At 36.0% G+C, this 25773-nt stretch overlaps 2 protein-coding genes across 3 annotated transcripts in view; both read right to left on the bottom strand.

Moving 5' to 3' along the window:
• Positions 1-3430, bottom strand: part of SLC26A7 (solute carrier family 26 member 7) — a 308475-nt gene extending 305045 nt beyond the window's left edge. Inside the window, exon 1 of the mRNA XM_060287458.1 lies at positions 2652-3430. The gene's annotated coding sequence lies outside the window, so the exon portion shown is untranslated. The remainder of the gene's footprint in view (positions 1-2651) is intronic.
• LRRC69 (leucine rich repeat containing 69) overlaps positions 1-17091 on the bottom strand; it is an 89244-nt gene extending 72153 nt beyond the window's left edge. Inside the window, exons 1-3 of one of the 2 annotated variants that reach the window (XM_030862863.2) lie at positions 16909-17091; positions 4263-4389; positions 2652-2724 (exon numbers count right to left, since the gene is read on the bottom strand). In XM_030862863.2, the coding sequence (XP_030718723.1) occupies positions 2652-2724; positions 4263-4389; positions 16909-17091 (383 nt within the window). The remainder of the gene's footprint in view (positions 1-2651; positions 2725-4262; positions 4390-16908) is intronic. The other variant, XM_030862864.2, reaches the window with a different exon arrangement.
• Between the last annotated feature and the right edge of the window lie 8682 nt (positions 17092-25773).

Genomic DNA, 25773 nt, shown 5'->3' with positions numbered 1-25773 from the left:
ATGAAATTCACAAGAATAAGAAAGTCCATTGTACAGACCCCACTTATCAGAGCCATGTATCAATTCATATTTTTTGTAGCTCACCTGAGCTTTTCTTCAGTCAAGTGTTCACAACTACTATGAATCATTTGAGCATAAAAAAACTTTGTTGTAATTTAACTTTTAAAGATTTTTATAATCAGATGGTTTATGTTAAAAGTTAAAATTTTATCTAATCAAAACTTATATTTAAGAAAAAAAATTCTATCTTTATTCTTTGTACATATACAGTAGCTATGCTGAAGAGGAAGCCAGAGGACAAAGGAGAACATATACACACACATGGATATAGACAGGTATAGATTTAGATATAGATTATACATCCTGTACCACTTAGTTGCTGCGGAAGATGCAAAGACAGATCAGCCACAAATTCTGCCTTTATGTATATCATTGTCTAGAAGGAGATATTAGATAGAGCCATAAAATGAGGATAGAAAATGCCAACAAACAAGGAGAAAAGGGTTAAGATTTGAGTCTGTAATTGCAGATATAGTACCTGAGGTCCCTCAGAAGCATTTCGGAAGAAACAACATTTTGAACTTGGTCTTGAATAATAGAACCTGTAAAATTAGGGCAACAGGAAGGCATAACAAACTGAGAAAATATTAGTGTTTTGAATAAAGAAGCAGGAACAAATTAGCACTACTGAGCACCAACTACGTACTTGTGCATTAAATTTAATCTACAGCACAACCCTAAGGCTGGAGTTATCACCCTTAATCCAGAAATGAGGAAAATAAAGGATCAGAGTCAGTGAATAACTTGCCCAACTTAAACATCAGAAAACCATGTCAAGATTCAAATGCAGATGTGTCTTCTTGCAAAGCTAAGAATGAAGATTTATAATGCTCTTAAGCTGTTGAAGTTAAATTAGTAACATAATGAGGTGACATTTCTAGACAGTTTAAAATGGGGGACTGTTGCTTACAACAATAGTCAGTGCTAGTAAAAGAGATTTGGGGGAAGATTCTATGAATTCTATCGTGGAAGCCATGTGAATACATGAGACTGACAGAAAGAATAACAACTACAAAAGAGCAGAAGGAGATAGAGAGGAAGCAGATGGAAAGATTCTTGAGAAATATGAACATCTGACAAACAAATGAAAACCAAAGGCACCCAGAGAAGGCATGAGCAGAAAAATAGATGAACCTGGTTAACAAGGAATTTCTAAAGGTATGAGAGGAGAGTATTTCAAAATTAAAAAGATAGTCAAAATGTTAAAGAGAGGTACTGCAAAAACAAACAAACAAACAAACCTACTAGAACTAAAAGAAGGGTCACAGACTACAAAGTCACTATTAAAAAAATCTACTTTATGTCTATATTGTAGCCACAAACAACTGAAAATAAAAGTTTTCAAAATTCCATTTACAATAACATAAAAAAGCACTTAAAATAGTTAAGGATACATTTAACAAAAGACAATATTGTACTTTGTTCTCCAAACAGAGCTAAGTTTACTAAATTGTGAAATCATAACATGTTATAGCTGCAAGAATTTCAAAGTTCATTTCCTCACAATTCTTCCTTTAGAGATGAGAAAACCAAGGTCCAAGACAGTTAAATTACTTGGCCAAGGTCATAAGGCTAGTTGCACAAAGTTATGACCTGAACCTAGTTCACCAGATCTTCCAAGGTGTCCTTTTTTCATTACATGACCAACACATAAATCAGTTGATAAGCTGAATGAGTGAAAAAGTAAGCAGACAACTATTGGCATTTTCATTACCATAAATATTCCTCTTCTTCATAAATTAGATAGCTTCAAATTTTTTTCTAGTTGCTCTGATTTAAAACATTACTTTTTCTGTAAAAATCTATCTGGGGAAAAATACATTAGCTAGAGGTATAGACAAGTAAATTGGAATAGACTTTAGGTGTTGCAGAAAGCCCTTTGTTGAGAACTATTAATAGTTTTGTATCCTTTAAAAATCTAGATGTTCTTATGTTGTAATACATCTGTTTCTGTTTGACAGGCAATAAAGAGAGTCTCCAAAGTAAACCTGAGTAGGGTTCTGTCTCCATCTGTCAGAAGAAAAGCCCAAGAGGGTGTTTTGCCTGCAGAAGGACAAGGCCCTCAGCTGGCTCCAGAAAGTCACTGTAACAGCAGCCCATCTGTGCAAATGTGCAGGATAAGGAAAAATAGCATTTTGTTTTTGTTAATGATAATAAAATGTGTTTTTTTATGAAAATGACATGTTGGTTTTAAAGTCTTTGCTTTCGTATTACCTTTTCCATCAAGCTGAAAATGTTTTACAGTAAAGTTTAATGTCCCCAATTCTGTAACAGAGCAAGCTCCAAGAACCCCCCAGTTAGGAAATCAATAACACAATCAACTTTAGAACTTTGTTTCAAACCCTCACTTTTATACTTAGACTACCAAGTCATGCTGTTTCTCATTTCTCTGAAGTGTTTAAAGAATCGTCTGCTTAAAATCAGTAGCTTGCCTCAGTCCTTCAGGTGCCTCTTTGCTATGTATAAATCCCACAAGGACTAGAGGCTAAGCATACCATGTTAAAATGACCAGGATGGGGAGAAATGGCAGTTTGGGGGTGGGGGCATGGTGGGGAGTAGTGGTAACCAGCTCTCACTAGAAACAAAATTACCTGCTGATTTCTTGAGGAATCCATGTAAGCTGATTGTTGTTCAGATTAAGCAGGATCAAATTTTGTAAGCCATCTGTTAGAAAACAATTTTAGTCACTTTAGATATCCGTTAGAAAATAATTTTTAGTCACTTTTCTGTACACCTTTGTTTTCCTTCTGGTTTCTTGCCTTGGCCAAGGCTCTTTGGGTTGCTGGTAACTGATACCCTCTCAGATTAGCTTAATCAAAAAGGCATAATTTATCCCAGTTAGAAAGCTAAGTCTTGGCACCTGAGGATAGAGGGCCAAACTCACCACAAACTGGAACCAGAAACTATTATAAAAGGCACTGGAACCCAGGGTTTTAGTTTTGTTTTTGAAACTCAGAACCGTAGTCCCACAAATGTTTGTGAAATGCATGAATGACGACCAAAGGGTCTTCCTGACAAGCCGAACTCATCCACCAAACAGGAAAACCGCATGGGAAACCAGCCAATGCACCACGGCCCACAACTCCCTGGCGAAGAGGGTGAAGTGGACGTAGAGTGTGTTCAACTCTATTCCAGAGCCAGAGTCTCCTTGAAGTGGAAGAAGTAGATGGGCGCTGGTGCGTGAAACAGCTACTTGCTGATCTTCACCGGAGACTGGAAGGAGCTGGGGAATTCTCTTGCTGTATTTAGTGGGGAGCAGGTCCTCTTGGGTCACCAGCTTCTGCAGGGAGCTCAAGACAAAGTCGACGTACTAGGGGACTATGCACTTGAGTTTCATTTTTTGTGGAAAAATATTTCTGCAAGATACATGAGCTAATATTTTAAAGTACTTTAAAGAGATAGTACCAGAATCTACCTGTGCTCTTTCCTATATACCTCTAACCGAGGGCCCATGAAATAATACCCTTACTAAATGCTGCTCAATGATAACAATGATAATATATAGCACCCATGCCTCAAAAGTTCACAGAACTTTATAAATTCTATTATATAGTTCTAATTTTACTATTGGGGACACAAAGTAGTAAAATGCCTTACATGAGTTAATGAACCTATAAAAATTATCTGGATCTCTGTCATGTGTTCTGTCCTTAAGCATACTTTACCCATATTAAATAGGAAAAATGTCATATTAAATGGAGAAATTATTAGTTTAAGGGAAACACAAAGAAAAAAATAAAAAATGCCATTTATTGAATCTCATATCTTTTCTTTAAAATTCTCCCCAAGTTGATTTATGCTTAACATCCTGAGCAAAGATTGTGACTTAGTGTTTGAGACAGTGTAAAAAGTGTAAAGAACAAGGAGAGCTGTGCAGAGCTTTTCTTGATTTGATTTTCAACTAGTTTTCTCTCTGGGCCAGAGAAAGGGTGCCCAGATTTGAGAGTCTAAATGTACACTGATTCTGAAAAGGGGAAAATTTACTAACACTAATGCTTATTTATTTTCTTAGATCTATATGTAAAGAAATATATAATATGGTAGTCGGGAAAAAAGTTGTTCCCCAAATTCCCTAATTTCAAGTGTAAATATCTCCAACCAAAAAAGATTAAAACATGAAATTCCTTTTTCCCTTTACTTTCAAATTGTTCAATATAAGGAAATTAAGTTTGACACTATAATTATGCTCGTCTTTGACTCACCACATACTCCAGATGCAAATCTATGAATCTTATTTCCAAATAAATGGAGCTTCTTCAAGGATGTAAGGTATTTCATCTCTTCTGGAACTTCTTCCAAAAGGTTGTTTCCCAGATTTAGTGCTGTCAACTGCAAACATATAGAGATTTAATGAACTCGTACATTATCCACTTTACATGAGAAAAAAGAAATAATTAAGCCCCTTCGTTGAGATACATACAACCTAAAAAAATCAAATAATCTTAATTATTTCACATGTACCTAAGATTATCTATATAAATAAAGGTCATTTGAGTTCATGTTCAAACAGTTTATGTTAATTTAAGCACAATTTAATTCTCAATTAAAGTACTTAACTTCATTAAAATTGTATTACAAACCATTTCACGGGTTCTCAAAAACACAATTAATGATCCATTCATAAGTCACTTGAGCAACTCAGGAGTATCCTAACATTAAAAATTCAGCAAAGGGGCTAATTTCCTGAAATCAGAAATTAGCTGAAGATCTGAGGTCCTTCTGTCATACTAATCCCAAATGAGCTTTTTCACTTAGGCCAATAAGATTTCTATAATACATGGATGGGGGTGGGGTGGGAGGGTGGCCTTTAACATCACTCTGTGATCACAAAGTTCATAAGAGAAACTATTGACATGATATGGTAGGGTAGGGAAGATCTGCCCTATGTACCTACTAACATCAGATTGGTCAGACATAGGAAGGATACATGAAAGGAGTTAGAAAGATCCTCTAGATCCTCTAATCCAGGGGTTCCCAACACACCCCTATTTTAAGGAGGAAGATTCGAGTCAAATCCCAAAGGAAGGTTAAGTAAAATAAAAGCATACAAGTAACCACTGGACTTAGCAACATGAAAGTTATTGGTGACCTTGATAACAGGGGTGAAGTGCTGAGGAGGAAACTGAAGTATGCTGTGGAGAAAATGTGAGAAAGTGAAGACAATGACTAAAATACAATTCTTAAAGAACTTTTGTTATGAAGGGACACTAGAAAATTAGGAGGGAGCTGGAGGGTTTGTATTTTGTTTAAAATAAAATATAGTACAGCTTATTTATATTTATTTATATTTATTTATATTTTATTTATATTTATATTTATTCAACTCTCATTGCAATTACCCTAACACTAATCCTCATTACTGCCTGCCTATGGCATTACCTAACTTAAGAACGTAAAGAACGGGCTATTTTATCATTTAAACTCCTTTTACCTGTCCTACTGGATTATATATAAAGAGTTGCCCAAATAATCAGTCCATGAGGAATTTCCCTACTTAGTATGTCCTAAATGTTTCTTGTCTCCCTGTGGCCTTTTCCACATCTTTGTATGCTTGTCCCAAATAGTGTCTGTGTATCCCAACTCGTCCTAAATTTGATTTGATTTATTTAATTGCATTGGCCTACTCATACCTCTAAGTTATAACCTGTCTGTAGCCTGCCTTGAAATGGACGTGTGTGTTTCCTCTTACATTTTGGATATGAGGTAAGCATGTCAGTGTCCATTGATGCCTTTGGGTTATAGACTCTAGATTTAATGTGTAGCAATCTTTGGATAAAGAGAGAAGAGGATAAGAAGTTTGAGAAGAAAAAGTACTGATTAACTTATTAATACTAATGACTAACATTTAAATAGAATTTAATATATGCCAAATACTGTGCCATGCAACCTTGTACATTGCCTCAGGTGGACTTCAAGTTACCCTTAATTTACAGAAAAGGGATCTGAGGTACAGGCTGTGATTTATGGTGAAATAACATAGCTTCACTCAATGGCCTATACTCTTAATTTCTACATTACACTATTTACTTTAAACTGTTTTTAAAAAGAATTTATTGTTCCTCAGAATGATCATATATATGGACATAATATATACATTCATTCATACATACATACACCCATTACACACACACAATAGAATTGTATGCAATATATGGATTTCTCATTTTAAATATTCTTGTTCTGTGGGTTACACCATTTAGTCAGTATTTTGCAGTAGGCAAAAGCACAGGCTTTGGAGACCATCTGCTATGCAATATACTCACTATGGGATCCTAAGAAAGTCATTCAAATTCCTGTCTCCCTTTCTTTTCTTTAAAATGGAGATACTAGCATCAACTTCTCAGGGCTGCCTTAAGGATTAGAGACAATATAATGAAGTACCTGGCAAATAGTGGATATTATGAAACACTAACTATAATCTTTTAGACTCAGGAGAAGACCATGGAACAAGATGTTAGACATACATGATGCTAGGAATGCTTCATATAGTATATATGTTGACACTTTGACTCAGTCTTCAATTTTTAAACCTGTTTTCTTAATGATTTCTAACTCCTTTTTTCAAAGATTTCTAAATTCACAGCCACTTATGAATGATATTTTCAGGAAAGAGAAAATTATCTCTGTTATTCTGTTGGCCACAGGAATAATGACTTTCTGTTAATCAGTTAATTTTGCTGGAATTTTTTTTTATTATTTCTACAGTGATAATGTGGTCAGGATTCTCTTTCCATTAAACTATCACTATACCTTGGTTCTCCAAATATTATAATGGATTTCTGTGTTTAATGCTCCCCCTTGGAATATACAATCTTCTCCAGGAAGCCATCTTCCTTTTGTAGTTGCATAACACTGTGTACTTTCTATGGCCAATTATTATCTTCTGCTGTGTATTACAGTGACTCATGTATATATCTTACCTTTACTATAAAGTTGGAAATTTTGCAATGATAGGGTATCTGTAATTCATCCAGCATTCAAAAAACAGTGTCTGGAATACAATAGCTGTTCAATAAATGTTAGTTGAATGCTGTCTGCTTAGATCATTTCTTTAATAAGCTAATGGTTCAAACTGTGAAGATACTCATTATTGCTCCACACCATTTGTCTTTTTTCAAAATCAAGTATCTATTGAGCTCAGTCAGTGCCAATCTACCCAGCTGGATTCACTTCCTTCTAATGGGCTGCATGCCTTCTTTATTCTAACCATCTGCTCATTCTCAATAACCCCTATAATCAATTCAATGTGATACCTATCATATGTATGCCTAGAACTTGGACCAGGTAACCTAACATTTAATTATGCTGTGCTTGTAGCTATTAATTATCACTAGAAAACTCTATGCTATTTATTATATCTTTCAATTACTTTTTTGACTTTTAAAATGATTTCCATGACTAACTTGGATAAATTTTTTTTTTATGTAAAAAAATACCAGCTCAAATGTCCATTTTTATCGGGAAGTCTTTCTAAACTAAACTATGGCTTGGTGATACCATTTTGGAACAAACTGTTAAATCATTCACCTGTAACATGTACAAATATGTTTGAGCTGGTATTTGAAATATTAATCCTTAAATTCCTTAAAAGACAGGGAATATTTCCATTCACTGTACCTAAATAGTATATAACATAGTGTCACATTCTGTAAACTACTTAATAAAATAATTGAATCAAATTAATAAAAGAAAAATAAGACATTTACATTTTTTAATTAGTTATGTATATGGCCAAGGTATGTGGGACAGGGCAGCATTAAGGCTCATTCTACTAATTCTTTTTTTTTTAATGGATAATTTTTTAAAAATTTTTATTGGAGTTTAGTTGATTTACAGTGTTGTGTTAGTTGCATGTGTACAGCAAAGTGAATGTTATACATATACATACATACACTCTTCTTTAGATTCTTTTCCCATATAGGCCATTACAGAGTATTGAGTAGAGTTCCCTGTGCTATACAGCAGGTCCTTATTAGTTATCTATTTTATATATAGTAGCGTGTATATGTCAATCCTAATCTCCCAATTTATCCCTCCCCCCCTCCACCCTAGCAATCATAGTTTGTTTTCTACATGCTTATTCTCGGGTAATTTCAAAACTATTATTTAATTTTTCAGGAACTTTGTGTGTGTGTGTGCAGTACGCGGGCCTCTCACTGTTGTGGCCCCTCCCGTTGTGGAGCACAGGCTCCGGACGCGCAGGCTCAGCGGCCATGGCTCACGGGCCTAGCCGCTCCGCAGCATGTGGGATCTTCCCGGACCGGGGCACGAACCCGTGTCCCCTGCATCGGCAGGGGGACTCTCAACCACTGCACCACCAAGGAAGACCCTCTGCCCATTTTTTGATAGGGTTATTTGTTTCTTTAATATTGAGCTGCATGAGCTGTTTATATATTTTGGAGATTAATCTTTTGTCCATTGATTCGTTTGCAAATATTTTCTCCCATTCTGAGGGTAAAAAATCACCAATTTTGATAAGTTTTTTTTTTTTAATGCACGCTGATATTACAGCTGTCACAATACAGTCTAACAAAGTTGTCTTGAATGAAGTTAAAGACAACTAAGTGCTACTAGAGTCATCTTACAGAAACAAAAATGAAAGAGCTGTTTGGCCAACCCAATACATCAAGTCAGATTTCTCAAAACAATTATAGTTTCATTGGAAATAGTTTCAAGGTCCATCTACTCTCTAGAGAATCCCTGTGACCCCTAAGACCTGTTCCCTTAGAACCCAAAATTAATCCCAGTGTCATGAAATTGGCACTTCCTACTCAACAGTATTACAAGGAATCTCTGGCATTCACAGCAGAAGCATTAACAAGGCATTACCTTTTAGCATCCTGTCAGAAGCTTCTAAAGGAAAGACTAAAGAAGCAAGGATAAGAGTTTCAAATCTTGGAAAAGGGGAATTGCAACACAAAACTCATTCAAGTAAAATGTAAAACTTTCAAGTGTTTGGAAAAACTAAGCATTTGGATGTTTGAGTTGGGGTAGAGGCTAAAATTTTCTGAGTAACCAACATGGTTAAGACACTATACATGAGATAAATCAAGGGAGGCACAGAGAGATTATGTGCTCAGTTGGCAAGTCAGAGAAGAGGGTTGGGGCTCTTCTAGACATCTGACAGCTAGAGGAAGAAGCAGAAGTTCCAGTAGGGGTTCAAGAGGCTTAATGCAGGCTTGGGCATAAAAGCAGAGGCAAAGGAGGAATGAAAGTAGTGTAGAGAGAAGGAATTCACTAGGTGTCTGTGTGCCAGGACAGGATACAATAAACAAGTATAAGAAGGCCCTGTTTTTATAGCAAAGCCAGGCTTAGAAAACAGGAGGCGTTACCTACTTGATGGAGGAAGAGCGCATTTCCAGTGGATGGGACAGGGAAAGGACAGGCTTGATGCTGACAAACAGTACAAACAATGTCAGATCCTTTCTCTCTGCCAGACTTAGTGAGACCCAGAATGCCCAAGGAGGAAGAGATTGGGAAAGTTGTTGCATATGCTTTTCCTCTTGTGTTCCTCTGCATAACTCCCATCCTTCAGATCTTATCTCAGTTGCACTTCTCAGGTCTACCTTCCCTGATTTCTCTGACTACAACTCCTCATAACACAATATAATTCTTCTTCATGACACTTTTCACAATTATAATTTTACATGTATTTGTATATTTGATTACCTTTTTCCACTAAACCTGAGAGTTGGGACACATGATGTTTTCATTCCTTTTTGTATTATCAGCATCTAGCAGAGTGCTAGTCTACTACTAGCAGGTACAATAACTATTTGTTAAACAGAAAAGAAGGAAGGCATGAAGGGAGGGAGGGAAGGAGGAAGGGAGGGGGGTGATTGGGTTAGGGGGTCATCCAAAAGGACAGTAAAAGTATGAAAAGGAGAGACTAGGGATGCAATAACAATTTACAGACTACCCAACTCTGCTTAGAGTTGCCTTTATTTACTGTCAATTGTTTATGGTCAAATAAAAAGCTATGGCAGACCACATCTTTGTCCTGGGCAGCTACACGTGTGAACCACTTAAGGTGAACATTGCTGTACTACCATTGGACTTTATGATGCATGTCAACAATGCTGTACACAATTAGAGATAATGGCTATTTGTTTCTTTGGAGATTTTAAACCTATCATGATAGCTCTGTGTTTGACTAAGTTGGACTTTGAAAATGGCTTACATCCCATTTCACTCAAACTGACATTCGATGGTTTACTAAGTGCCAGGCACTAGGAACAAGACAAAGGTCTCCACCCTCAAGAGTTATAATAAAGTGCATCTTTGAAAATTGTTGATATACCAGCACTTCATTAGTCCTAGGCCAAATGCATTCACCATAAATTATAGGACATTAATCTATTTTTATCATGTCATTAGAAGTCAGTGAAAATTTCCAGTTTCATTAGTCAAATTAGCAAAGAAAAAAAGAATAGAATCTGTATTCTCTAAAGAATCTCCTTCCATTTTATCATTGTTGCTAGTTAGACCACCATAGCAACTCTAATTTATTTCAAAGTTTCATGTTGCTAGTTAGACCACAATAGCAACTCTAATTTATTTCAAAGTTTCAGTGTCAGGCATTGAGCTTACATATATTAACATTTAATTTAATTCCCAAATGAAGACAAAGACCTTACTTTTTTTTCACATCTGTGTCCTCAGGACCACCATAGACACAAGAAGATGAATGGTAAATATTTGTCAAAAGAATGGATATCTAAACAAATGGAGAGTGGGAACAATTCATGTATTGTTCAAACCTGCCACCTTTAGGCAATCCAATTTTTGTTTTTAGGAACTATAAATTGAACAACACACCCTGGTGAATTTCACACTAAGTGTATAGAATAATAAGACAATACAGCTGAAAACAACCTCAAAAGAGACCTCAGGGCTTCCCTGGTGGTGCAGTGGTTAAGAGTCCGCCTGCCGATGCAGGGGACACGGGTTCGTGCCCCAGTCCGGGAAGATCCCACATGCCGCGGAGCGGCTAGGCCCGTGAGCCACGGCCGCTGAGCCTGCGCGTCCGGAGCCTGTGCTCCGCAACGAGAGGGGCCACAACAGTGAGAGGCCCGCGTACCGCAAAAAAAAAAAAAAAAAAAAAAAAAGAGAGAGACCTCATTTTATACATGTATTCACTGGTTGACCTTGGCAAATGACTTAACCTTTCTGAATCATAAATTTTATTAACCATATGAGAGTGATAATTATAACTTCCTTGAAAATGAACAAAGAGTTCCTAGCATTGTGCCTGGCTCTCAGTGTATGGTGGATGCCGTTATTCCATTTGATACCATTTTGTGAGTGCAAAAATTTTCTAAGTATTACTTTTGTTTTAGGAAGTTAAATATCAAGACTATTTTAATGCTGTGCATTCTGTGGCAAATATAACCCAAAAAATCAGTATATTGGGGCAAACTGGACTTCCTATAATGATAAAAGAAAGACTAACCCAAAAGTCAAGCAGAGTATAGACCCAAAAGAAAAAAAAAAAAAGATAGGGGGAGTTTCAATCATTATTGAAAGCACGACCTGTAGCACCACAAGAAAGAATTCAAACTAACTTTTAAAAAACACATTCGGGGATTTTATAGAAAATTGTTAGAGTAAGAATCATGATCATCTTTGACCTATGACATAAGTATCATCAAGATATGAAGACCACAAGGATACTTGGCAGCATTTCAGCTGAATGCCGCAATGCACCCTGCCTGCTTTATCTGCTATATTTTTCTCCTTAGCACTAATACTACCTCCCACCTGTTTTGCATGTTTCTTTCTTGCATCTCTTCTGACTAGAACATAGCTCCATGAAGGCAGGTATTTTCATCTGTTTTTTTTTTTAATTGCCAAATTACCTGAGACATAGATGGTGCTCAATACTTAAGTGTGGCTTTGAATAAATGAAGGCAGAAATTGAGACCCAGCGAGATTAAATATCTTATGTTTAGTTGGTGAGTGGCTGAAAAGGTTGAAGTATCAGGACTTGCAGACACTCTTCCAGGGCTCTTTGCAGCTCTCTAAGCTCTCTCTTTTCTGAGAGTTTTGTCTTCCCTTTCTATTAGCAGCTGGGAGAATGAGCAGTATTTCTGAACTGTGTAAATAATCTCTATCCATCTTTTGAGGGTTTCTAGCACATTTTATTCAAGCTGCTTCTAGAACTCCCATTATAAAGGGAAAACAGATTTTCTTCAAAACTCCACAACATTGGAAACTCTACATGAAAAAAATAGCTAGTTCATAGCAGTGAAACAATAATGCCATTAGCCTGAGTCTGACTTGTAAAGCACTTTAAAGATAGACCACAAGAAGCCTAGTTTCTAATCAGTTGAATTCTTCTTTAAAAGTAAAATGTGACTTCTTCTTTCAAAGTAAGGGCTGAGCTGAGCCAACACCCTGTTTAAGGAAATTGAATTGGGAAGTCAAAATTTAGGATCTCTCCTAAATAGTCAAAGGATGAGGAGGAGAGTAATGCGGGAGCCACAAGAAGACAAAGTGATAATGATCAGACTCTTCGGCTTTTTTTCCTGAGGGAGTATAATTTACAATCTGTAACTTTTTTACTAAACAACTATTAAACAGGAGAGAAGGATGCACATGTTTTCAGATATGCAAGAGTTCAAAAAATTTAATTACCACATACCTAGACTAGGGTGCTATCTGGAGAGTTATTTCTACAAAATAAGTGAGTAAACCAAAAAATAGGGAAAACATGGTTCTAGGTAACAATGGGTCCAAGTCAGGAGCCGCAAAGGGATATCCGGGCTGACAGTATTCAGCAAACCTAGATAGTAAGCAGCTTAAATTGGGGCAGGAGGACAGAGGCTCCTGGAAGGAAGTTACTCAAGGAAAAAGCACATTTGATAGGGTATGTAATATGATCACATTTAAAATAAAATGAGGCCATGATAAAGGCAAAGGCACAAGAATAAGTGAAAGACAATTAGAAACCCCAAGGAAACAAAAATGGTATATGAGGAAGAAAATATAATCATAGTATATTAATTGGTTCCATATAAATGAGATTTACTTATTAACAGTATATGTTTTAGAATTTTAGAATTCTCCATGAGACAAAGATTTAATCATGGTGATAACTGAATAGATTATAAATACTATACATCTCATAAAAGTAAGAAGTTTATAATTTGTGAAGAGGAGGAGGGAAGGAGAGCTGAAACTGGATTACAGATGCCAACATTGCCATCTTACCAAGTGGGGAATAAAAAGAGATTGTAGTTGATGAAGAAAGAAACAAAGGTTGGGAGATTGGGATTGACACATACACACTACTATATGTAAAACAGATAACTAATAAAAACCTACAGTATAGCACAGGGAACTCTACTTGATACTCTGTAATTACCTAGATGGGAAAAGAATATAAAATAGAGTGGGTATATGTATATGTATAATTGATTAACTTTGCTGTCAGCAGAAAATAATACAACATTGTAAATCAACTATACTCCAGTAAAAATTAACTTAAAAAAAGAAACAAAGGTGTAATAATATTAAATATAAAAGATAACTATGGAGAAACTAAACATATTAATATAAATATATTTGGAAGATGAAGGAGTGTGATATCTAAAATGGACAAATCAAGAAAACAAAAAAATTAAAAGTGGTTATAAATAGAGGTCAAAATTGTGGGTGAGAGGGAGTGGAACAGAAGAGAGTTACTTTTTATTATAAACCTTTTATATTATTTGATTTTCTTAAAACAATGCACTGTTACTTTAATGGAAAAAAATTCAAGCAGAGGTGGAGAATTGGCTCTTGGTTCAGTCAAATTTTAAATTCCTTTGCAAAGAAACTCCTCTGTCTCATTAGAAAAGTCCATATCCCAAGGATATCCACTCTCACCACTATTATTCAACATAGTTTTGGAAGTCCTAGCCATGGAAATCAGAAAAGAAAAAGAAATAAAAGGAATACAAATTGGAAAAGAAGAAGTAAAACTGTCACTGTTTGCAGATGACATGATACTATACACAGCGAATCCTAAAGATGTCATCAGAAAACTACTAGAGTTAATCAATGAATTTGGTAAAGTTTCAGGATACAAAATTAATGCACAGAAATCTCTGGCATTCCTATACACTGAAAAAGAAAGATCAGAAAAAGAAATTAAGGAAAAAATCCCATTCACCACTGCAGCAAAAAGAATAAAATACCTAGGAATAAACCTACCTAAGGAGGTAAAAAACCTGTACTCAGAAAACTATAAGACACTGATGAAAGAAATCAAAGATGACACAAACAGATGGAGAGATATACCATGTTCTTAGATTGGAAGAATCAATATTGTGAAAATGACTATTCTACCCAAAGCAATCTACAGTTTCAGTGCAATCCCTATCAAATTACCAATGGCATTTTTTACAGAACTAGAACAAAAAATCTTAAAATTTGTATGGAGACACAAAAGACTCCAAATAGCCAAAGCAATCTTGAGGGAACAAAATGGAGCTGGAAGAATCAGGCTCCCTGACTTCAGACTATACTGCAAAGCTACAGTAATCAAGACAATATGGTACCAGTACACAAACAGAAATATAGATCAATGGAACAGGATAGAAAGTCCAGAGATAAACCCATGCACCTATGGTCAACTAATCTATGACAAAGCAGGCAAGCATATACAATGGAGAAAGGACAGTCTCTTCAATAAGTGGTTCTGGGAAAACTGGACAGCTACATGTAAAAGAATGAAATTAGAACACTCCCTAACACCATACACAAAAATAAACTCAAAATGAATTAAAGACCTAAATGTAAGACCGGACACTATAAAATTCTTAGAAGAAAACATAGGAAGAACCGTCTTTGACATAAATCATGCAAGATCTTTTTTGACCCACCTCCTAGGGTAATGGAAATAAAAACAAAAATAAACAAATGGGGCCTAATAAAACTTAAAAGCTTTTGCAGAGCAAAGAAAACCATAAGCAAGATGAAAATACAACCTTCAGAATGGGAGAAAATATTTGCAAATGAATCAACAAAGGATTAATCTCCAAAATATATAAACAGCTCATGCTGCTCAATATTAAAAAAACAAACAACCCAATCAAAAAATGGGCAGAAGACCTAAATAGACATTTCTCCAAAGAAGACATATAGATGGCCAAGAGGCATATGAAAAGCTGCTCAACATCACTAATATTTAGAGAAATGCAAATCAAAACTACAATGAGGTACCACCTCACACAGGTCAGAATGGCCATCACCAAAAAATCTAGAAACAATAATTGCTGGAGATGGTGTGAAGAAAAGGGAACCCTCTTGCACTGTTAGTGGGAATGTAAACCAATACAGCCACTGTGTAGAACAATATGGAAGTTCCTTTAAAAACTAAAAATAGAACTACCATATGACCCAGCAATCCCACCCCTGAGCATATACCCTGAGAAAAACATAATTCAAAAAGACACATGCACCCCAATATTCATTGCGGCACTATTTACAGTAGCCAGGTCATGGAAGCAACCTAAATGCCCATCAACAGATGAATGGATAAAGATGTGGTACATATATACAATGGAATATTACTCAGCCATTAAAAAGAAATGAAATTGGGTCATTTGTAGAGACGTGGATGGATGTATAGACTGTCATACAGAGTGAAGTAAGTCAGAAAGAGAAAAACAAATATCATATATTAATGCGTATATGTGGAATCTAGAAAAATGGTACAGATGACCGGGTTTGCAAGGCAGAAATAGAGACACAGATGTAGAGAACAAACTTATGGACACCAAAGGGGGAAAGCAGTGTGAGGGGGTGGGAGATTGGGATTGACATATATACACTAATATGTATAAAATAGATAACTAATAAGAATCTGCTGTATAAAAATAAATAAATAAAATTCAGGGGAAAAAAAGTCCAAATCTGTTCTACAAATGCACTTTTGGAAGTTATTATTAAAGGGGGAGTTTTTGAGTATTACCATATTTCTTGGAAAGATATGGCCACAGACTACAAACTCAAATAATTTTGGAAACATAAGAGGAAATGAGGTAGGTGAAGGTAAGAAACTAGAGTTTTGTTTTGTTTTTTTTTTGTAACTCTGAACACAAAAGTAATGAACTATAATGAACTACAATGACTTGGCTGGTTATAAGGTTGTTTCAGTGCTGATGACAGTTTAGAAGTGAAGAAAAAGAAAACTGCAAAGTTAATATCCCTTGCCTTCTCCCAACCTCAAGATTTTAGCAGCTGGAGTTTCACATTGTTCAGCAGAAATGTTTAACACAAGCATCTGGGATTCATCCTGTTGCTCTTTAAGGATATTCTTTATTTAAAATACTAACCTTCTTTTAAAGACTACTTCAGAAAAAATGAATGTTCCCTCCTTCCCATTTCCTGCCAACACTCCATTTCAATGTTCAGCCTGCTCCAGGAAATTGAAAAGAACTCCTTTCTTACATCAGAAATATCTCTTCATTCCATATGCAAAAGCTTCAGGATGGTCCCCAGGGTGAACAGCATCTCCAGGATCCTCAAACCCACTTCCAGATGGAACCCCCAAGGTAGACAAGTAGATCCAGGCTCCCCACCCCTTTCCAGATGGCAGCCTCCAGAAAGATGAGTATAGCAGAGACCTAACCCTCTGATTCCAAATGTGGGTCATAGAACACATGGATAAGTTGAAACATCTTCTCTCCCTACCATATGTAATTCACTAAGGGAGAAAGCCTTCTGATCCCTTTCCAGCAACCATCCACATTAGTCTCCAGGGAGCTAAGTCTCCAGAGACTGAAGGCTTCTTGTTTTCTCAACTCTTTTCTCTCCTCCTATTTTCCATCCTCAATTGAAAAAGATAATGCTGTTCCTCACCTGGGTCAAGGTGCTTATCTCTGGGCACACTTTGGGGATTCGGTTATTCTGAAGGTGTAGAGTCTTCAAGCCAGGCAGTTTTTCTAACATTGAGGGCATCTTTGTCATGTTCTTTCCATTTAAGGTAACAATTTTAGTGCTTTTACCACCCTTCAGTGCTCTTATTAACAACTTTTCAGCCATGGGCTTGGAAGAGAAATAGCTTCCTTATTACACATCTTTAGAACCTCTAATTGTAGAATTGGTGTGTCATGGAAACAAAAACATTCTGAGATCTACCATGTTGAAGGTGGGAGGCATTAGATAGTTTCCTGTGTAAAAGGTACGGAGGGAAAATAACTGATTCTGGGTTTGGGGCAGGAAATGTACAAGATGAGCCTAGAATATCTTGTGCCAGAGACAAAAGTTACCAAGGACTAATGAGATCACATCAAAGGACACAGAAGCCACTTCTAAGGGCTCCCACTAGTCTAAAATGGGAATATTTGAGTATCAGAAAGAATGATGAGTGGACCGAAACATCAAAATAATTAAAATCTAAGAACTCATAATGGTATTATAAAAATAAAAGAAACCCATTGACTACCTTGGGACTTGCTAGGGAACCAACTCATAAGACTGAAAAATGATAAAGGAAAAAAAATGAAGCATTTATTCTGCTTTTCCAGTACAAACTGCATTTTGGTGTAACCTAATAAAGTTCTTACTCATAGAAAAATAGAAGCCAATAAATGAGGAAGAAAAAAAATGATTTAGAAAAAAATCACCATTTGGTAAATCTAATGAAATAATGGATATACGTAAAGATCATAATTGGGTGCTAAAAGCATTAGGTGAAAGGTTGATGAGGAAATTTGCAAGTAAGAAATCAGGCTAATAACTTAACCTACTAATCAATTTTAGCACCACTAAAATTGAGACAATCATATATTGTTTTTAAGTCTCATGATGTCATACAGTAAAAATTACACAGTGCCACCTATAAAATATTCTTGCCTAAAAACTGAATCTGAGTTTAATCATGCTTCTATATCGAAATACCATTTACAGAAAATATGAGGACTAGAAAACAAGCTAAATTAATCTCAGACAAGCAGTCAGCCAAATCTAGAACACGGGAAATTCTGCAAGGCAAATGACACAATGTTTAACCAACAAATCAATGTCATTAATAAAAAGAAGGGGAAACTGTTATGAAATGAGACTTAAGAAAAGTAACAGCCAAATGCAATTTGTGAATCTTGTTTGGATCCTTATTTGAATAAAAATATTTCTAAGTCGACTGAGGAAATTTGATCATGGACTGGGTATCAGATGATAGGAACTGCTACTTCTGTTATGTGTAATAATTACATGGTGGTAGTATTTTTTTTAATGTACCTAACATTTAGAAATGCATCTGAATTTTCAAGTGAAAAGCCATGATGTCTTGAATTTTTTTTTTAAATAAGCAGGGCAGAAACGTGGGTGGAAGAAACAGATCAAATAAGATTGACCAAACATTGGTAATTATTGATGCTCAGTAATGGGTACATAGGGGTTGATTATACTATTCTTATTATATTTTGTATAATATTGGAAAATTTCCAAGTGAAAGATTCGGACAAAGACAAAAGAGTTACGGGAGAGGAGATGAAGCCAATGATATTTGATTAGAACCCCATTTGGGCCAGTTATGAGGCTTGGAGGCATTTGGGCTACATATGTATATCACATTTAGACTGCTGATTTTCAAAAACATGAATACTGTAAAATGTATTCCACATTGAAAGTAGTCAGAACACAATTCCATCTTCCATTGTAATTCACAAATCCCTTTATTCATTCATTCAACAAACATTTAGGAGTAGCTACTATGTGCGACACTGTTCCAGACACTGGGGATAGAGGAGTGAATTAAAATGACAAAAACCCCTCTCTCAATGAAATTACATTCTAGAAAGGGGAGAAAAGAAAGCAAGATAAATAAGTAAACTTAGTACATTAGATGGCGCTGGGTGCTTAGGAAAAAATAATAAAAACAGGTAAAAAAAAACTAGGAAGTGTAGGAGTGAGGAGTTTGCAATTTTAGGATGACCTGAGAAGGCTTTACTGCGAGGGTACTATTAGAGACAGGAGCTTTTCCAATAAGAGGGCAAAGCAAGTGCCAAAGTCCTAAAGAAGAATCATTAAATTTATAACAGGCTATTATAATGAACATCAATATAACAGTAAAAAAAGAGGTGCTGATTAATAGATTTCCAATTGCTAAAATGATAAAATCATTTTTCAGATACTTAATCACTGCTCTTTTTATCTCTTCCAAACCTATCTTCCAATGTCTTTGTTTTGATATTCTTTTAGTTTCCTAAGAACAATCATGCTATTACTATCTAAACAAAGTGATCATAAAGCTTTGGTTCTTTTTTTTTTTAAAAAAAGTCTCATGGATACTCATCTCCTCTAAAGTAACACTGTATGGCCTGTACCGCAGCTGACACTATCTAAACACTGGTGATTTCTTCATGCTTTAAATGGGTAAAGAGGCCACCACAATCGAATACTGCTTTTTTATTAATTTGCTTAACACAGAAAATCTGGTAAACATTCTTAATTCCTCCTCCTGTCTTACTTCCAATATGCAGTCAATCCTATTAATACTGCCTGTTCCAGTTATTTATTGCTAAATAACAAACTGCTGTGAAACTTAATGGCTTAAAACATTTATTTTAATGTTCAATGGGGACAGCTTGTCAATGTTCCTCTTGGTGACAGCTGGGGTCTGGGGCAGAAATTAAAGGCTCATTCACCCATATCTGGTGGTAGGTGCTGGTTGTTGGCTGGAACTTTAGGGCAGTTAGCCAGAACACCTACCTGTAGCCTCTCCTATGTGGCCTAAGCTTCCTCCCAACACAGTGGCTTGGTTCTAATGGAGAGCATCCCAAGAGAGAAAATGGAGCAGAAGTTATATTGCCCTAGCTTCAGAAGTCATGCAGCATCACTTCTGCCACATTCTATTCATTAGAAACAAGTCACTGAGGCCAGCCCATATTCAAAGGAAGAAGAATTAGACCCAGACTCTTGATGGTAAGTAGACATGTCTTAAAACCCAAAACAGTCTATCCCCGGCCATGAGTTACATACATTCCTCCAACACACAAAATAGAGTTGCCTTCTACCAAGAGCCCACCTCCCCAAAAGTTTCAGTTATTTAGAGCATCAAATCTCAAAATCTTGTCATCTAAATCAGGTACAAAGTGAATGTGGCTTCTCAGGGGCAGTTCCTTAAGTCCAGCTCAAGTACAGTTCATCTTGATCTGAAGACCTATGAGCTAAAGAGCCAAGATATCTGTCCCCACATAACCAGAATTTAACAACTGGTGAAACATGGAACAGGCAATAGACAGTTCCACTCAAAAAAGGAGAAAATTAGGGGCACAAAGCAGCCACTGGATCATAGCAATTCTGGAACCCAGCTAGATATATGTTGTCAGTTCCTTGATTAGGGCTCTTGAATTGTTTTTCTCTTTCCATAAAACACAGCCCATGTTTGCTGAATTTCCTCAGACTGCTTCCTGTCCATAGAGGAGTCCAAAGGCCTCTCCTCATTTTCTTATTTTTTTGTAACAACTTTGAATTATAATTCACATATCATACAATTCAGCCATTTAAATGTATAATCCACTGGTTTAAGTATATTCACCAAGTTGTTCAACCATCACCACAATCAGTTTTACAATATTCTTATTACTCCAAAAAGAAACCCTGGATCCTTTAGCAATCACTTCCCCATTCTTCCCGTCCACCCAGCCCTAGTAACCACTACTCTCCTTTCTATCTCTATAGATTTGCCTGTTCTGGGCATTTTATATAGATGAATCATATAATATGTCTTTTATTCAACATAATGTTGTCAAGGCTCATCCATGTTATAGCATGTACCAGTACTTCAGTCCTTTTTATTGACTAAAAATATTCAATCATATGGCTATACTATATTTATCCACTTATCAGTTGACTTACATTTAGATTGTTTCTACTTTTTGGCTATTACAAATAATGCTATGAACATTTGTGTACAATTCTCTTGGGCATATATATAGGAGAGGTCATATGGTACCCTTTGAGGAACTGTCAGACTGTTTCCCAAAGTGGCTGCATCAGTTTATATTGCTACCAGCAATGTATGAGGGTTCATCTTTTCACTTTATACTGTCACTTTTGACCCAAACTGATACAATCCCTTTAAAAACTTTGTGTATTTGCCTTGAAACAGTTCATAATTCACTCCATCAGACAAAAGCAACACCCCAAAATCTCTTTGCAATAGCCCTTCTCTATTTTGGGTTCCCATGTGAAACTACTGTTGGACAATAGCCTTAAGAATTTTAGAAGCTCTCTCACCTGTTGTTTAGAAAATGTCTTTAATCTTCCTGAGGTCTTAACAAAGCGTTTTACAGTCATGCCTTTGGCTTCATCTTTGGAGTTCATTTTCGTGACAGTTCCCTATCTGGAATTCATTCCTTAATTTTAGCATCATTTACTGTCTGGAGAGGCTAGGAATGAGAAAGTTTTGTTTTGTTTTTCAAACCCCAAAATTCGTGGCTCATTTATATTTAATAATTTGTCATCTTGCTTGTCTTTTCCGTCATTTACTATAGGCAGCTAGAAGAATCCAGATAGTTCCTTAGGTAGATCATCCAGTTGATGAGATATACTTCTTATTTTCCATGTTAATGCTGCTGGCATCACTGCTAAACTTTCTTCTACTATGTAAGAGAAGTCACCTTTCTTCCAGGTTCCAATAACATTTTCCTCATATTCCTTTAAACCCTCACCAACAGCCTCCTGGACTGACAACAGGCCCCTGCTAACAATCTCTTCAAGGCCTTTCTTACTTACACCTGAGGCCCAGTCCCAAAGCCCATTACGTGGTTTAGATAATTTGTTATAGCAGCAAATTCTGTATCAGGGTTCAATCAGAGAAAAAGACCAACTAGGAATCATATAGACTTTGACCTTAGGTAATTATAGAAGCTGGTTAAACCATCTGTGTAGGTCTGTTGCTTTTGTGTCTGGTGCTATGCCTGCCCCAGAACTGAGATGCTTAAGGAAATATCCAACAGAAGTGGGAGAAGCTACAGGCTCAACTGTTAGTTCACACTAGTGAAGTGAGCCAGTAGACTAGAAACAGGATGCGTGATATTAACACTAGATGCCTCCAGTTTTTCCAGTTAACATTGTAAGCTTTCCAGTTAACATTGTAAGTTTTCCAGTTAACATTGTAAGTACATAAGTTTAAGGTGTACAACATAATGCTTTGGTATATGTATATGTTGCAAATATTACAATAATCACATATTTATCAAGTGCCCATTACATGCCTAGGCAGCATTACAGCACTGCGGCATGGGGGACATAGTAAGGAACAAGATAGGTCATTTCTTTCATGAAGCCAACATTTCAATATAATAAATGCTAATTTAAATAAATACACAAAGTGGCAAAGAATCTGATTTGTTGGTTCAAGGAAGATTTCCTGCTGTTGACTGCTGAGTCCAGTCATAATGTGTTTAAAAGGACTAACTAGTTGATGAAATAAATGTGAGGGGGGAAAGAATTTAAACAAAAGGAGCATGAAAAAATGTTCATGGCATGAAATACACAGGGCCATGGGGAATATAAATAATTCTAGAGCGTAAGTCTAAAGAAAGGAGTGATGGAAGTTGATGCTAGAGAGGTATGTAGGACCAGTCGTGAAGGACCTCCTTTAAATGCCACAATAAGGAATGTGGACTTCATCCCATAGGAATGGGGAGCCACTGGAAAGTTTAGGTAGGGAAAACAGTAGCCAGATTTGCATTTCTGGCAGTTCACAGCAGCATGAAGGGAGAGTTTATGAGAGTTAAGACTGGAGGAGGGACAGCAATTATGAGGCTTCTGTACTATTCTAGGTGAAAGAGAAAAAGGGATAGAGAGGAAATGATAAAGCATAATGTGGGTAAGATTGTGACTAGAACCTGATCTCATAGGTACATTAGATGGGGTGAACCATAATTTAGGATGTGAGTGGGGAAATAAGAGTTGGGCAGGGTCAGGCTGTGGCACAGGTCCAGCTTTATGAAGACATAGGAAAAGTAAAAAAGATGGGGTTTACCATTTCAACGTTTTGAGTTTTGACCTGCATCTTAAACGCATTCCCTATGGAAGCCCAGCTGAAAGGGTTGCTAATTTCTTTGCTGTATGTGTTAGCTTTGTGGAATGTCAGCATCCAGAGCTTTCCTAGCAACCAGAAATCAATCTATTTGGCAGGATAATCTGATGAAAAATCACCAGGTTTTGAGACAGCATCATCCTGTGAATTCAGCACAGGACAAGGAACCTTAAATTGAATGTTAATCTAAACGGCGCAATTGACTTATTATGGAAACTTAAATAAGTCAGTCAAACTAAGCTATATCTGTCTTTTCATCAGTAAAACAACAAGAAAGAATACCAAACTATTCCACCGAGATGTGTGAGAAATATCTAACTAATGACTGTAAACTACTGTGGAAGGATAAAGTGCTATAAGAATGCTAAACTATACAGCATTCTAGAATCTCAAGGACCTTAAAGTTAAAAAAAATCACTAATTTTATTAACACAGAGAGGGCTTGTTCCATTTATTTATACTCTATAATACAGAGAACCTGGGTAATTCCTACTCTTATAGGGGTCCCTATGACAAATTAAAAAGGCTTTGAATGCTACAAAAATGCATGGAAAACTGGAGTTCATAAATACAGGTTATGGCAGAAACCAATACACTTATTTGATTTGTTTTGGCAAGCTTATTTTGTGATGAAAATGTGGTCTGAGACTTGGGGCACAGGTAGAAGTTTCCAAACATAAGCAGATGCTTCATGCACTAGAAATCTACTGTAGAAATTCTCTCTTCTGTAATAAACAAGGGTATTGTATTTCTCTTGGTTTTCTGTTTAAATATGGAAATGGAAGTTTATATTTAAAGGGTTTTGGATTCTCAAAGGCCTGTCTTCTATGGTCAGCCTTGCCATTTACTAGCAGTATGGTTTAGCAAGTTATCCATTCTTAACCTCTTCAAGTCTCATCCCCATTATCTATGAAAACAGGGTATTGGGCAAACCAACCCCTGCTGGACCTTAGCTCCACTATCCTCTTCCTTATCCACCACTACTTCAACCTAACACACAGCAGGGAGACAAGTCCTTGGTGCAAGAGGCATATGTTAGCACCTTCTATCAGTCCCAAGAGTAGTACTTGCACACTTTAGATTTAACAAAAGGTGAAGATCTTGATTTAAATGTCTATGTGAAGCTGTACAAAAGAAAACATAACTACCTTTACTGAGAATTTACTGTGTCAGGCAGTGTACTAAGTTCTTTATATAAGTGGACTTATTTAATCCTTACAGAAGGCAGGGGTTGGTATTTTAAGCAAAATCAGGAGAAAGATTATAAGTCATTCCTGTTCAGAAAAATAATAAATTCAGCAGGCTTGTACAAAGGCAGTAATTTGTTTCAGTAAGGTATACTAGTCATCCTGATTACAATGAAATAAGACAACTGTAATCTTCTTCCTGGTCAGTATATTAACCAAGGTTTTCTTTTTGGTCTGTATACTTATTTTAGAGGACCATTATATTTTTTAGATTCGTTAAAATCAAATTGTCATAATTGACACATGAAGGTAAATTAACCGTAACACACTATCAGAAGTTAAGAAAAAAGAAAGCTCTCTTGGGTTCCATTCTTCCTTTCTTGGGTTCCATTCTTCCTTTCAACTAACTAGAAGACTTAAGAATTCATCCAAGGGTAATATAAATTAGAAAGCAGCCCTTCTGTGAGCAAGCAGAATTCTAAGTCACTATCTTGTCCTATTCCTAACAGCCCATTAGCCTAATGAAACTCCTCAGAGTCATATCCTATCCTCTCAGCTGATCTTACAACAATCAACAAACATTAAGCATTTAATATATAGGCCAAGCAATGTGCTACATATTTTAATAGTAATCAGCAAGTCCTCGTTTCTAAGCACTTAAAGACTAAGGGGAAATAATAACAACAATAATAATAATAAACAACTAAATGTAAATAACTAATTATAAGTGTATAGTTACTAGAAAGCAACATGCATCAAGTGGGGTACCTAACCTAGCCCAGGTAGGAGAACTCTGGGGAGCTTACCTAGGTCGGTGCTATTTAAGCTGAGACCGGGACAGTAAGCTAGGTGAAGCAGGTTGCACCCAACTCCGAATGTCAGTTCAAAGGTCTTACAGGAGGGAACAAGATGGGGTAAAGAACAAGAACTGATGTTTCTAAAACTTACTTTAAGAAATGAATTAGAAACCCTGTGAGTTCTACTTTTTCCATAAGATAGAGAAAGATATATTTCAAACAAGACTTAGAAGAATCAACGTATGTAAAAACACACGGACATGAAGAAACATCCCTCTCTCATTTTTTCAGTAAAAGTAAAAACAGTATGAAATTACAAACTAAATTTTCAGAAAAAAACTGTCCTTCAGCTAGTTCATGACCATCTATACCAAGACAATGTATTAACAAATATGTGGCAGCACTAATTTGCACAGATTTCCTTCTTACTGCTTCATATTCTTACACACAGATGTTTATTCATTTTTCTTTTCTTCTTTAACACCCAATAGTCTTAGATATTTTTCTAATTAATTTGCCTTTCATAATTTTAAAATAATAAAATAATATAAATGTTATAAATATTAGAATCTGTGACTATTATTTTCAATTATATATGAGGACAAAATAAAAGCTGAATAAAATTCTAAAACAAAAGTTTTCTCTACTTCTAAAATTATTAAAGAATAACAATTTGAACAAATGTTGA

The sequence above is a fragment of the Globicephala melas genome, chromosome 17 (assembly GCF_963455315.2).
Source record: "Globicephala melas chromosome 17, mGloMel1.2, whole genome shotgun sequence".
NCBI lineage: Eukaryota > Metazoa > Chordata > Mammalia > Artiodactyla > Delphinidae > Globicephala > Globicephala melas.
This window is presented reverse-complemented; position numbering and strand designations above follow the sequence as displayed.